Here is a 15249-nt window from a genome sequence, read left to right on the forward strand (position 1 = left end):
TACGTTTTGCTCTCCACGGTTGTCCAGTTGCCATTATATTAATGGACATGCACAGTTAAGATCAATTCATGTTAACTAACTTGAAGTTATTTTACAATGTATTTAACAAAATATATTTTATACACATATATATACACACATGCTACATTATATATACATATATACACACACACACTTATTTTCTGAAAAGAAAATTAAAAAAGAGATTGAGGTTATTCAAATATTCCCCCTTTTGGAAAACATGTAGGCACAGCTTTTAAATTTTCCCCTATGATATTAAATACGCCTTTCTGGTAACGATGCTTGCAGCATCGTGCACGTTTCTAGCTAAAACCTCTCATTAGTATCTCCCAACCTATAATACATGAAGTATTTTAACGCTCTGCTCAAACAGAAAGAAGATTGCTGTTGTTGTAGACGACACATGAAAACCTCAATTCTTACAGGGCGTCCAACTAATTCTAAGCGCACTCGTCTGGGCATGAAATCTCCGTAGACAGAGACATATTCTTACGAGTCCATCAATACATTTCAGAAAGAACGAAAGGAGTGCGAGTAGCAATTTACTTGTTGAAGAGCACCACCACACCCCGCTTCAGAATGTTAACGTGTATCTCATTCTGTAGATCGAAATGCAGGTCTGTAAAATTACAGGTGACCTACAGGACTCGTTTTCTCAGGTCGTAGATTTTTATGTACCATCATATGAAGACCGATTTATTACAAATTGCCAACGGATTATCAAAAGATAAGGCACAGATTCACAATTTACAGTAATTATCTAACCATACACATTTCATTCGAAAAACTCCCTCTGTTTTGTTTGAAGCCTCACACACAAACCGCAGCGATAATCTTCACCAAACGTGCGATAAATACAAAGGAACTGTAAAATATAATGATACAACGCTGCCAACAGCTCTGAAATGTACGCGATATTAAACTAATCTGCAACAAGCCTCGCTTTTGTTCAAAGTTGTTATTCGTTAAACTTATCTCTTACATACCTCGCAAATGATGACCGAAACACAGATATCTCGAAACCTGTCTGTAAGCGGTGATCCCACAACCCAACCCTTGAAAACACACCTGGGCAGGTAGCAAGTCTCGCACTGATTGGATGTAAGCTATATCATTCAATTTTAAACCCGCCCCTTCTATTGAAACTGCTCTAACTGGTATTGCGCTTCTAGGCTCTTTGTTGGTGTCTCATTTCATGTGTTAGTCTCATCCAGCCAGCACGCAGGCTGAGATATCAATCTATGAAAAAAATTCAGTGCGGTCAAGACTGGCCAACCCATGCAACCTGCTCGTTTTGGGTATACACGTTAGGAAAACTGCTGACATTTTATTTTCTCATTAATTTTATGTCTGCATTGTACAGAACAAAACACCCCTATTTTCACACCTGATCGCTATGCATACGGAAGGTGAAAACATATCATCATCTGTAATGGTATTCATCAATGATCATTTCTACTTTTTTCTTGCTGAAGCCAATTGCCTATTATATAGTTGCATTTATCATAACGTTTTTCAGTTATAATTTTTATGCATTATGAAGGGCCTCATTGTTTTTAGGAAACGAGTTTTATTAAAGGACAATCTCTGTATTGAACAAATACAGTACTTTTCGCAAGAGCAATATAATACTTTGAAGAGTTAATGTCATCACTGCTGCTTCAGGTAATCCATTTTAAAAATATTTGTGTAAAAATAAGCCTTTGTCTATGCAGATGATGCCTTCATTCTGATTACTGAGGCTTACCACCCCACGTCTACCCCGATTAACTTTTTTGTTCTTAGTCTTCTTTTTCGAAATACCCGGACCAGTCTTCTCCATCTACACCCTCAGTCCTGCACCTCCTACCTCAGTAAAACCCTTTTCCTTCAGATCTTATATTAGTTTTATTCATCACCTCCGCTTTGACCTACACTTGCTTTCTCTTTTCCTCGTTCTTCTATTTCCATCATTCTTTTTCCCACATATTCATTGCCTTTCCTCATCCTATCCATACCAATTCTACATACTTTCCCGTACGTTCTCAGACACTATCCACTTCTTGTTGTAACTCTCTTTTGCATTTTTCTATTCTGTCCTTTTTTCCAACTCCAACAATTTATCTTCAACATTCTCACTTCCAGTCACATCTACCTCTTCTCCTGCGTTCCCTTCACGTCATTGACCTACCATAATTAAGTTTGGACAAAGTATTGTATGAGGAGCAAGTCTCCGTTTTAGGCATTCCCTTTGCTTTCACACAAAACATTGAATCACGTATTTGCGTCTGTTTTTGATAACTAAACGTTCTTCACTATTAGCAATAACAAAAAAGCTTGTGGAATTCAATACCTATAAACACTTATCAATATTAGTAATAATAATAAAACCCTTGCAGAATTTTATAAAACACTAATCATCGGATAAAATATTATATACATGCAGAACAGTCAAGAAAATAATGGAATATTTTACTAAAAGTAAAGGTTGGGAAGATTCAGCGCGGAGAAACAATGCAAATATGGAGAGAGTGAGTAAAGACAGACCAAAAATAAGAAAAATAAACTAGAGTTATAAGTTTTTTATATCCAATAAATATTTTGTATCCCCACAGGATGGTGTGCATTTTAATCTACTGTTACAATATGAAAAGTCTTTATTATGTAAAGAATTCTCTTTTTTTTTCCAAAATAAAACATTTTTTGAAGAAGTGTAAGATAAAGAGAACTGATATTTAAAAAGATAGCTTGATTGTCCATTTTACTACACCCCGTCTCTCCTTATAATAAGTCATTTAATTTGCAACACAAGCTCTAAGTGTAGAAGGAGTGTGGGTGTGTAGAGGGACAAACAGTACATGGTAGGTAATATGACACGGGCAGGTCTAAGGTCTAATGAAATACAATTTTTTATGAACTCTGCTGGGACTTTTCAGGGCAGGTTTTCAATATATTAGTTCAATTTTCATAGTTAATTTCTTACATTCATGGGTATTAATTAAGAGTATGGATGGTTGCTGTTATCTGCAATATACTATAGATTACAAATTTATAAACACATATCAGAAGCAAGACAAAGAGGCATATTACATAAAAGTATTTTTCAATAGAAAGCAATGTTTTGTACATTATAAAAAAAAACATATTTCAAATTACATTTGAAGAATATCTGTAATACAGTGCAATTTGTATTACCAGTCACAATGAATACACTTGTCTGGTCAGCACAGTGGCAACATTTGATTTGGCTTGTTGTTCTATCATGGTCACTTTCTGTGCAGAATGTTAATGTTTTCTCCATGCGGATTACCTCTTGGTACTCAAGTTAAACTTCTGTATTTATTGTGGTTGTGTGCATAAGGGTTTCCTGTGATAGGTTGCTTCATGCTTTGTCCTAGAATGCTTTCTTATCCCTGATCTTATATTTGTTAAACATCGATTTAGCTTGCACTTGCACACATAAAATACTAGAATATCTAAACATTAAAAACATGAAAATTGTTGAAGTTACCATTATGTGTGTGACACCTGACATTCCCACTTACTGTAGTTGCATCACACATGCTGTTCTGGTTGGTGTTTTGGAGCACATGAGGTCTCTGCGTATTTGCTACTTGGTCCATAATCAAAAAGTACTAAAAAGATGGGGTGTCAGTTATTTGTGAAAATAAAATGAAACGTAAGTGTATTTCATCACTTCATATGCAATTCAATCACACAAATACCATTTCTAGCTCATCTGTTTTTTTTTGGATTTTACATTATTGAATGAGGTGAAAAGTCAAATTTATGTAACAGTTTGGCTAATTCAAGCAGTATTCTTTTCTTTGTATTGCCCAACTGGGACCCATCACTTCAAAGTGCACTACAAATTGCATCTCCCATTTGTCCAATAGAATGTTTGGATGGCAAACATTAGAGACAACCTAGAAATCAAGATGAAGCCTTAGGTCAACCAGAAGAGCTTTACTGAATGCATACACCCCAAGAACCTCCTGGCTTTTAGGAAGACACAGGAACAAGGCAGTTAAAGGCAAATACATCAATAACTCGGTTATAATTTGTGTACACAACATTGGTCCTATGTTCTTGTTGTGTTCTCACGGTGATATTCAAATTCAAATTTATAGCTCTTTTTTTGCACACTAGATAAGTAGCCTCAAAATATCTAGCTAAGTTTCCCATTTTCTCTGTTATTTTGAATGTTAAGAGCTTCACTGCTCTGATCTAAAATACGAGTGTTTGTGGGCTAGCAGTTGGCAATTACATTTATTTCTTCAGAGGGGAGTGCACCACGTACAAAACACGAACAGCATCGGGTTCTACCTCAGTAGTCTATTTTCAAACAAGAAAAAACCTCCCAGTTTTTTAAGGATTTACAGGAATCATTAAAGCAGTCCTGTAGTGATTGTTTTAAATCACTGCATCTTCAAAGTGATTAATTAAAGCAACTAAGTGTAAGCATTAACAATTACAAAGCAGTAGCTCTAACAGCGTCAGAACTTCTGAGTGATGCCCAAAATAAACTACATGAGCATTACTAGTCATGTCATTCACAGAAAAGTGTGTATAAAGAGCTGTGGCGGTGAACACAGCCAACAGAAACAGCATTTTGGCGAATAAGTAGGCAGGATATGTCACCAAGGAAAACACATCAGGCTTGTGTAACTCATTCTCCTTTTATTTACTTTCAATTAAAAAAACATCATTTTCATTTGGTCTGGTTTATTTGGGGCAAATATGTGAAAATGTTTGAATTAATAAATTAGCACAGTCTTTTATATCTTTTTTGCACACTTTAATCAGTTTTTGATGGTCTTTTAAAATAACATTCCAAAACGTTTTTATTAGAGTTCCTGGATTAAAGGGTGTCAGAGTCTAATCATAATCATATAACAGTAAGTGCTCTGCACCACACCACAGCAACAATGTTTTCTATTTTATTTTTTATCAGTGCATTATCAGACATAAGTGAAACTTCAGGCTTCACCTTTCCAGGTTTATTATTTTACTTTATATATCTTCTTAATTTATTGACATTAAAGGTTCATCTGCAAGACACTAATTACTGATCAGTAAACATATAGTATTTATTTTATTCCAATACTCCTTATCATAACACTAATTCAGGTTCTCGCTATACAATGTTCATTATGTAGTACAGTAGCTTTGCATGTGGTTTTACTACTCGTACCAGCTATTTAAAAGATTACAGTTTATTGGGATTCCAATAATGTCATAAATAAGTGAATACTTTTTTTCCAAGAAGACTTAAGCAATGGACATTCCCTAAACATGTGAAAGTGTTTTCTTGTCATGGATCCATTTTTAACAGCGTAATTTGAGAGAAATGTGCAGGATATACAATTTTGAGTTGAATTTGACCAGACTGAGGAAGAATGTACTTCATCTGGGGTTCACCTCCATTAATTATTTGGTAATAAAACTAAGAGAGTTTTATTACCAGATAATCTAAATTTCTACACTACTTACACTACTTAGATGTTTGTTGTTTTGAACACAGAGCAATAGTTTTGAAATTCTATCTGGATCTGTGCTGCAACTTGAAAGTAGAATTTCCACATTAATAATACTAAGGAAAAGATTACATAATGTAAACAAGATTTATTTTCTGTCTCTAGCTTGCATGTAATAAAATAAATATTGTGATGAATGCACCAATCACCAATCTTATTGAAAACATGCAAGTGCATTATTAATATACTCATTTTAGATATGGTGGAAAGAATAAGGGGGATGTGTAGGACTCTAGTAACTACAGTGGGATAAAATTGATGAGCCACAACATGAAGTTATGGGGAAAGAGTAGTGGAAGCTAGGTTAAGAAGTGAGGTGATGATTAGTGAGCAGCAGTATGGTTTCATGCCAAGAAAGGGCACCACCGATGTGATGTTTGCTCTGAGGGTGTTGATGGAGAAGTATAGAGAAGGCCAGAAGGAGTTGCATTGTGTCTTTGTGGACCTGGAGAAAGGCATATGACAGGGTGCCTTGAGAGGAGTTCTGGTATTGTATGAGGAAGTCGGGAGTGGCAGAGAAGTATATAAGAGTTGTACAGGATATGTACGAGGGAAGTGTGATTGTAATGATGTCTGCGGTAGGAGTGACAGATGCATTCAAGGTGGAAGTGGGATTACATCAGGGTCGGCTCTGAGCCCTTTCATATTTGTAATGGTGATGGACAGGTGACAGACGAGATTAGAGAGGAGTCCCCGTGGACTATGATGTTTGCTGATGACATTGTGATCTGTAGCGATAGTAGAGAGCAGGTTGAGGAGACCCTGGAGAGGTGGAGATATTGCTCTAGAGAGAAGAGGAATGAAGGTCAGTAGGAACAAGACAGAATACATGTGTGTAAATGAGAGGGAGATCAGTGGAATGGTGAGGATGCAAGGGGTAGAGTTGGTGAAGGTGGATGAGTTTAAATACTTGGGATCAACAGTACAGAGTAATGGGGATTGTGGAAGAGAGGTAAAAAAGAGAGTGCAGGCAGGGTGGAATGGGTGGAGAAGAGTGTCAAGAGTGATTTGTGACAGACGGATGTCAGCAAGACTGAAAGGGAAGGTCTACAGGACGGTAGTGAGACCAGCTATGTTATATAGGATGGAGACGGTGGCACTGACCAGAAAGCAGGAGACAGAGCTGGAGGTGGCAGAGTTAAAGATGGTAAGATTTGCATTGGGTGTGACCGAGGATGGACAGGATTAGAAATGAGTACATTAGAGGGTCAGCTCTGTTGGGCGGTTGGGAGACAAAGTCAGAGAGGCAAGATTGCTCTGGTTATGGACATGTGCAGAGGAGAGATGTTGAGTATATTGGGAGAAGGATGTTAAGAATAGAGCTGCCAGGCAAGAGAAAAAAGAGGAAGGCCTAAGAGAAGGTTTATGGATGTGGTGAGACAGGACATGCAGGTGATGGGTGTAACAGAACAAGATGCAGAGGACAGAAAGATATGGAAGAAGATGATCTGCTGTGGCAACCCCCTAACGGGAGCAGCCAAAAGAAGAAGGTATGGTGGAAAGATATGATTGCCTTTAAAGGGTGCAACTAATGAGAATTACTCTGCATTCAAGTATTTCCTATGCTACCTGAGTGATGAATGACTGGTTTTCTACTTAGTAGTCTGTAGTAGGTGGTAATTGGTGCTCAGACCAAAGCATATATGAATGAAGAAATACATGATGTTCTCATCTAATGCTAGCACTAGCCAACAAGTACAAGTTAATTGCTAATGCATACTCCCCATAAGGTCATATTATGTATTTACATTTCCCAGGAGTAACCTGAAGTCTAGCAAATGCAATGGCGCATCATGCTTTAGGCATCATGTTTTTTCTTAATTTTTCCTTTCCAATCAAAGTAATATTGTATATGTAGAAGCAGGGAGGCAGAGGCACCCTCAGCCCCAAAGAAGGCACTCGGAGTCTCAAGACAGGCAGCCGAATAAAGATTTATTGTACGGTGCACATGCAGTCTCACTTCTGATGGAATGAGCGCCCAGCCATGGGCAACTCTTACAATTACTACAATTCTTATCATACAAGTCATTATTAATCCTCATCTGACTCCTAACATTCCACTGTTCTATTCCTGCCTCTAATTGATTCCACTAATATTTCTTAAAATCAAAATCCCCTCTGTCCATCATGTCTGTCTGACAAGGCTTATCTTTACTCCCTACTAGCTCAGCAGTTGCCACCAATATTTATAGTTAGAAAGTTTACATTCCCTCTCTAAAAGAAGGGGGGCATCCTTCCCAGTTCTCCTGCATATCTAACCTTTGGCATATTAAATATTGGTGGTTTCTAGCTTATACAGAATAATAAAAACAATACTTACTTTCTCATGCGCTTATAATACTTCTATAGTATGTGTAGATTACCAATTTTAAGTAAACACTTTTCTATATGTACAGTAATTTGTGTTAATTTTTTAAAAGAATGGCTTGTTGATACAAACTATATTGGGATAAACTTCAAATTAAACACTTTGGAAGGACAGTAATTTTAATAACATTGATTTTCCTGGTTTGTTTAACACATTACAACAGGCTATTTGAGTTTGCACATATTTTCATTTTTGTCCTACTTGTTTATTTTTACTACTGTAATATACAGTATATGACATTTTTCATAAAAACCGTGCATCTTCTTTAGAGATGTTAATGAGTGAAGTGAGGTACAATAGCATATCTTTCTTTTAAAGTTTGTTTCAGATCATGGCCATCCAAATGAAAGTCACCTTTATCCAGTCTTTAATTTCTGCAGTTCATAACTTAATTCAAACAGTTGTATGATGTTAGTATTCCTCAAATGACATTTTCTCCTCCTTGAAAGCTGAAAGTGTTTGTATACTGAACCTTCCAGAAAATAAGTCTTAGGTACTTTTGGGGGGGGAAAAAAATACAAAAAATGACCATCCACAGCCAATAAGGCAAGAGCTCATCAAATCAAGTCTCCTAGTCCATTAACACGCCCCTTTGTGACACGCAAGTAACCGCACACAAGTAAAATCCCCACCCTAATTTATTCAAAAATGTTCAGCCAAGTTGGCAATCTATGATTTTTGACATTTGAAGCCTACTCCCATTTTACATTTCACAACATAGTTTTAAATAGTATGCAGTTGTTGATTATAAATATAATTATTATTATTATAATATTATTAATAATATAATAATATTAGAATTTAGAATGCTATGAGAATTTAATATAGACTATACCAATTAAGGCAGAGGAAATCATATTAAAAAGATAATTAGGGTAAGTAATAATGACAGTAAAGATAAATTTGCACTGATGAAGAATAAAAAATATAAAAATGGTACAAAGTAAACTTCTAAAAATCATAAAGTAAGACATAAAACATATACTGTACTTGATGCATAAATTTACAGCTGCATACATTATTAATTTATTTTTTTTTATATAGCTGATGTGTTGAGATCGTATTAGTTTCTCTATGTTCATAGTAAGAATTTATGAGACTTAATTTGTGTGATTTAAATAATTTGTGTGAATTTCTTTTTTGAAGATCCGAAAATTAAACTCTTCATTTAGTTAATGTTTATGTATTTATATTTTGTAGAGATCAAGGTGGGGTGATCTTGAACATTTATTATCAAGTTTGGAGTTTATGATAGCATTGGAAATATTACATTTGACAAAAGCAATGGGCTCTTACTGAAAATTCAGCAGCTGATTCATAAATAACTATAAGCACTAACGAGACAAAAATAATATCTTAAATATACAGTGGATTCAGAAAATATTCAGGCCCCTTTACTTTTTGCACAATTTATCATGTTGCAGATTTAATCTTAAATAGATAAATCTGCAATTTTTCAATCTACACTCAAAAACCCAAAACGGCAAAGTGAAAAATGTTTTCAGAAAGATTTGCAAACTTATTAAAAATCAAAAACTGAAATCTCTCATTTATATAAATATTCAGACCCTTTGCTATAGTACTCCAAAATGTGACCAAGTGCATCCTGTTTCCTTTAATTATTCTTGCAGTGTGTCTAGAAGATGAATGAAGTCCATCTGTGGCAAACTGAATCGATTACAGACATAGTTCAGCAAAAGTCACACGCCTGTATACATAAGGTCTCACAATTAACACTACATGTCAGGACAAAAATCAAGCCATGAAGATCAGACAATCAAAGAATGCTCTGTAGAACTCCACAGTAAAATTGTGGTGAAGCATGGAGCAAGGGAATAAAACAATTTCTAAAGCTCCCAGTGTTCCCAGGAGCACAATGGCTTCAATCACTGTAAAATAGAAGATTTCTTGAACCACCAGGACTCTTCCTACAGTTGGCCATCCAGCTATAGTGAGTAACCAAGCAGTAAGGCCTTAGTCAGGGTGAACACGCGAACACAATGGTCACTCTAACAGAGCTTCAGAAATCCCCTGCTGAGATGGCAGAACCTGTCAGGAGGAAAACAATTTAAGCAGCACTCCATCAATAAGCCATTAACAGCAGAGTGGCTAGATGGAAGCCACTCTTGAGTAAAAGGCATATGACAGCTTAAAGAACTCTTAGCACAACTGGAAAAAGATTCTCTGGTCTGATGAAACAAAAATTAAACTTTTTGGGCAGAACTCCAAGCACAATGTTTCGCAAAAATCGGGCACTGTTCATCAACTGACTAATAAAAGGCTATTGGTAACAACATCATGTAATGGGGGTGCTCCTCAGTGGCAGGTACTGGCAGACTGGTTAGAATTGAGAGAAGGATAAAATCAGCTAAACACAGGGAGGTCTTTGAAGAACGTGAACGTGGCTTCAGGCTGGATGGTTCACTTTATAGCACTACAATGACCTAAAACATACGGCCAAGACATAACTGGAGTGGTTTCAGGAAAGTCTAACTGTCCTTGAGTGCCCAGCAAAAGCCCAGCTTTTAAACCCCACAGAACATCTGTAGAGAGACCTGAAGATGGCAGTTTACAGACTCTTCCCATTCAGTATAAAGGAGTCTCAGAGGATCTGCCAGGAAGAATGGAATAAAATGCCCTAATCCAGGTGTGCACATATTGTTTTCCTTTCTTTCCCATTAAGTACAAATTCTCACTTATGTGGTTAAACAACAGCAGATGCAGAACTGAAAAATAAGCTAAAATTCGATCTGGCTCTAGAGGATGAATGATACAAAGATCAATGCTTTCCAAACAGAGATCCATATGATTAGCAAAAGGCATTAACTTTAATGGTTAGACAAAAAAGCCAAGCAAAAAAAAAAAAAAAATCACACATGATTTGCAAACTGGTCAAAACATGAATAAAAACATTTTATTTGCATCTTAAAAAAAAATAAAATTGATAGAATATAATTTCAGCTGCAAAATAATTTCCAGTATTTTACATAATGACACTTTTGGTAGTGTCCTTAAAGATCACTGGCATATAAAATATCTCACTATTTAAGCTCCAACTCAAGAACAACAAACTACAGTATAATGGTAATTTCCCAGAGCCTTTGAATGACTACACAGCACATACAACTTACACCATAAATGCATAATGTCTTCCATATTAAAGCTCAATATATTAAACATCATATGGTTAAATCAGTGGTGCAGGTTAATGAACTTTTGTAAATTTCATTTTTAATAAATTCCTGAATGTAAAAAAATGTAATTTGTACATTAGACCTGAGCATTCAATAACACATTATGCTATTTACAAATAAGGTACAAGTAAATTTTACTTGGATACCACACACTAATCCTGTTAAATCTGACTTTAATAAAGATGTTTGCAAAACATAGCAAGACAAACATGGCATTTCCGATTATCACTGCAGCTGGACATCAAACATGATCCCCCCCATCATACTATTTTTTTATACATTTTTTATACATATGTGTACATATACTTAATACAACAAAACCTAGAAGTTTACTGTAGATGTTGTACAAGTTTGTCATCATGCCTTACATACAGTATATGATGAATATGCATCCATTTTCACAGTGAAAGAAGAAATTCCTTATCTATGAAAAACATTTTCTAATAAGCAGAATGGCAATAAAACAGTTCTGGTGTCTAATCACTCAATATTGCCTCTTTTACCTGTAAAATTCTCTTGTTCTACATCTGACCAAGCATAAGTAATCTGGAAGTGAAGCTTTTTTTCAGGTTGAATACAATTACACTGTTTGAACTATTTTTCCAATAAAGTAACAGAATATTTTATTATATGGCAACCCTAAATAATAAAAAGTGTAATAATTGTTATTACAAATATATTTTGGTTTGTAAACATGTCAGTTTAAAAACGGAAATCATTAATCAACATCTTCTAATTTTTTGCATGTTCATGTAGTTTTTATTTTTAGTAAACTATAGTAAGGTAAAAAACAACACTTCAAATGGGGTTTTATATATACATACATATATATAAAATATAATATATAATATAATATACTGTAACTCTTACATATTTAGTTTAACAGCAAGGGCCTCTGTAAGATTATTTGTTAATCAAACAAAAATTATTTTAAGTAGTTGAGGTTTTATGCAAAAACTGTAATTTATTAACAAGAACTTAATATAGCATGTACTCTGTGTTTACTAGTAAAACTGTACATAAAGCACAAATTTACACAGACTCTTCAGTTTGACAGGTTCTGGTAGTCTGCAATTTGCTTACTGTTGATCATTTTAATTATCAGTAGCCATCATTCCAGTCCATAACTTTATCATATTCTTGAATTTTTTGTTTGATATGGGATAATTTATTTTTCAGATATTCACACCGCTCTTTTTTCTCCAAGAATGAAGGATCCTATTAAAAAATAATAGTAAAAAAGTAAACTGTAAATAAAAGCAAACATATATATAGCACTATTATTGAAAAAAAGCTTAATTTGTGCAATACTCTGCTCCATAATTATGCCTGAATGTGTGATTTCTGAATCGACAAATAAATTATAAAAACAAATATGATTTTTTTTCTCGTACCTGGTCAGTTTAGGATACACAAACAGAGCAAAAAAATGTGACTCTTCTTTTACAAATTTAAAACAACACTGAACGGGAATGTAGGCAGAAAATGGCTCTAGTTTATCTAGGTATTCTAGAAATCAAGGTTTTTTTTTTAATTTCTAATTAAACTTCTCAAAATATCTTTTAACCTAACAATGCAATAATTTCTTAAAATAATAATTACAATAATTTCTGACTTTCCCCTTGGAATCAATATAAAATACATGCATTAACTATGATGAAAAATTGGCAGCATTCAGTAATATGTATTATTGACTGTTTAAAGCATCCTTACATATATTAGACTTTTACACTACTTACATTTTTTTTTCTTTGAAATTCTTCAAGAATTTTATTAATTCGTTCATGCTCCTAAAAGAAAGTATATAGAAGAGTGCATCAATAGTTGTCATTATTATTGTTTTTAATTGATTTTTCCTGGTAAGAACTGAGGAACCAACATACTCAGCTAGGCTGATCAAACTTCTCTATCCCCCAACAACTTCCTTCAATCCTTCCTATGAAATGCCCATATGCTCCCAAGATGGACAAGAGATGCAAACCCTCCAATATGTTCTGTGTCTCTTGGTCTTGTCTAATTGTATACCTCCTGTGGAAAACACCCAGATAGCATCCTAATTACATGCCCAGACCAACTCAACTGTCTCAATGCTATCTGTAGAAACAGTGGTCCTACTCCACGGTCCTTCCACATATACAGTATCACAGAGCTCCTCACTCTGTCACAAGAACTTAGCTCAGCAACCCTTCACAGGAACCATAATTGTGCTGCTTTTACTTGAAATCTTATTCTTTTTAATCACTATACTGACAAATCAACAGCTTTTTTCATAGACTCCGCTCTTGCTTGACCACTACATTCTGGTTCTTCTTTACCAATTCACTGATTACTTCTATTGTCTCTTTTACAATTACTTACAAACAAGACCCTGAGGTACTTTGAACTCAACCTAGAACGGCCCCTCACCACTTATTAGAGGGGAACAAACCACCCTTCTCCAAGACAGAACTATAAACTAGTTCTCATCCCAAGCACATCACACTCAGCTGCAAGCCAGAGATTTTCTAATAAAGTTAAGAGGATATCATCATCTTCACACAACAGGGGGGTACGCTCTAAGGTCCCAAAAGGAAATACCCTCCAAACATCGGCTACAACTTGACATCCTATCCATGATAATCATAAAAAGGAGAGTATATAAGATGTAATGTTGGTGGAGCTCAACAATCACACTAACAGACCTTAGTCAACACCATGTATGCAACCACAGATCTCACTCTACCAATCTGGAGACTGAATGGTCCTGTGTAGCATCTCTGGAATCATGTAACAAACTAATCAGAAGGTAAAAATACAGTGTGGTGCAGGGAAATGGGAAATTTTGGAACTAGGTGTTGGCGACCCTTGGGTGTTGGCAGTTATTTGGGACCAATGCGACCTCATTTAGAACCCCTTGCCTTTAGCAGTGGAGTGGTGCGCAACGAGCGTTCGCTGTGAAAGCCTTTAATAATAGTGGTTAAAGGGCAAAGGGAATTTCAGCATCATTACCAGTTAGGACATCATGATCATGTCCCGTCTGCTCATGCAATTACAACAAGACCGCGTAATTTCGAAGAAATAGGTTCAGCCTTAAAAAATAAGCCCCCAGGTGGAGCCACTTCGCATACTGCCCAATAATCGATGGCAGCTATTCAACGATTGTTTGGAAGAAATGTCATTTCATACAACAGTAACATTCCATGGCCTCCGAGATCCCCAGATCTCACGGTTTATGATTTTTTTTCTGTAGGGACATCTTAAAAGCCAAGTGTACCGCACATGTCCTGCAATCATTGCTGAACTAAAAAGGAAGGCTGAAGAGACAATTGCTGGCATTCCCCTTGACATGTTAAGTCGAGCAATGCAAAATTTCCACAAAAGCCTGTCAGAATGTGTACGAAGAAATGGACAACACCTTCATGATGTTTTCTTTAAAACATACAAAGAATATTGATTACCATCATTAATTGCATTTCCTGTACAATACATTTCATCATTAAATGTATTTTGTAATGTGTTTATTCATACATTGAATGTCAATTGAAAATTTCCCGTTTTCCTGCGCCACTCTGTATATTTGCAAATGGTCAAAAAACTCTGTAAGGTGGAAACGCCTGGTTTAGCAAACAGAAAATTTGTGAAGCTGCTAGATTGAATTCTCTCCATGTGCGCTATCATGTTGAAGACAGCTGAGAGGGTTTCTAGATATTACACATAATACCTGAGAAGTCACGAGCCACATGCTCAAACTGTAAGACAGATTTGATAAGCACAGCAACAGCCTTGTCAAAGTGACTGTACAACCACACAAGGTGTCCACATTTTTGAACGAGAAGCGTTCTTGTCTACATCTTCCAATTCAAACTGTCAACAAGTTGACAAGGGTCATATGAGATTAAAAAAAAGAAAATTAGTTCCAAACAGCCCATACCTCACTCTAACAAATTCAAACAGGTTTGACTTTTGTCTTTAGTCATTGGGATGGGCTTGTGTACAAGACAGGAGACAACCAATGAATGCTCATCAGGATGTACAGTATAATGCATATAACGCAGTGATTAGGAATAAGGAAGAGAAACACATCTTTCTGATGTCCTGTATTTTACATATCTTGACAGAATGGGCAAAAAAAAGTGGTGAAGATTGCGGCTGAACTCTGCATACCTGCAAA

General features: G+C 35.6%; 3 protein-coding genes across 4 annotated transcripts in view; all 3 read right to left on the reverse strand.

The window, feature by feature from the left end:
* oclnb (occludin b) overlaps positions 1 to 1034 on the reverse strand; it is a 169369-nt gene extending 168335 nt beyond the window's left edge. Inside the window, exon 1 of the mRNA XM_051930122.1 lies at positions 1008 to 1034. The gene's annotated coding sequence lies outside the window, so the exon portion shown is untranslated. The remainder of the gene's footprint in view (positions 1 to 1007) is intronic.
* Positions 1 to 15249, reverse strand: part of LOC114644881 (MARVEL domain-containing protein 2) — a 200636-nt gene that overhangs the window by 96333 nt on the left and 89054 nt on the right. The window lies entirely within an intron of this gene.
* Positions 12038 to 15249, reverse strand: part of LOC127528846 (MARVEL domain-containing protein 2-like) — a 56637-nt gene continuing 53425 nt past the window's right edge. Inside the window, exons 7-8 of the mRNA XM_051930097.1 lie at positions 12839 to 12889; positions 12038 to 12317 (exon numbers count right to left, since the gene is read on the reverse strand). Of these exons, the coding sequence (XP_051786057.1) occupies positions 12201 to 12317; positions 12839 to 12889 (168 nt within the window). The 3' untranslated portion in view covers positions 12038 to 12200. The remainder of the gene's footprint in view (positions 12318 to 12838; positions 12890 to 15249) is intronic.

Source organism: Erpetoichthys calabaricus, chromosome 7, assembly GCF_900747795.2.
Source record: "Erpetoichthys calabaricus chromosome 7, fErpCal1.3, whole genome shotgun sequence".
Taxonomy (NCBI): domain Eukaryota; kingdom Metazoa; phylum Chordata; class Cladistia; order Polypteriformes; family Polypteridae; genus Erpetoichthys; species Erpetoichthys calabaricus.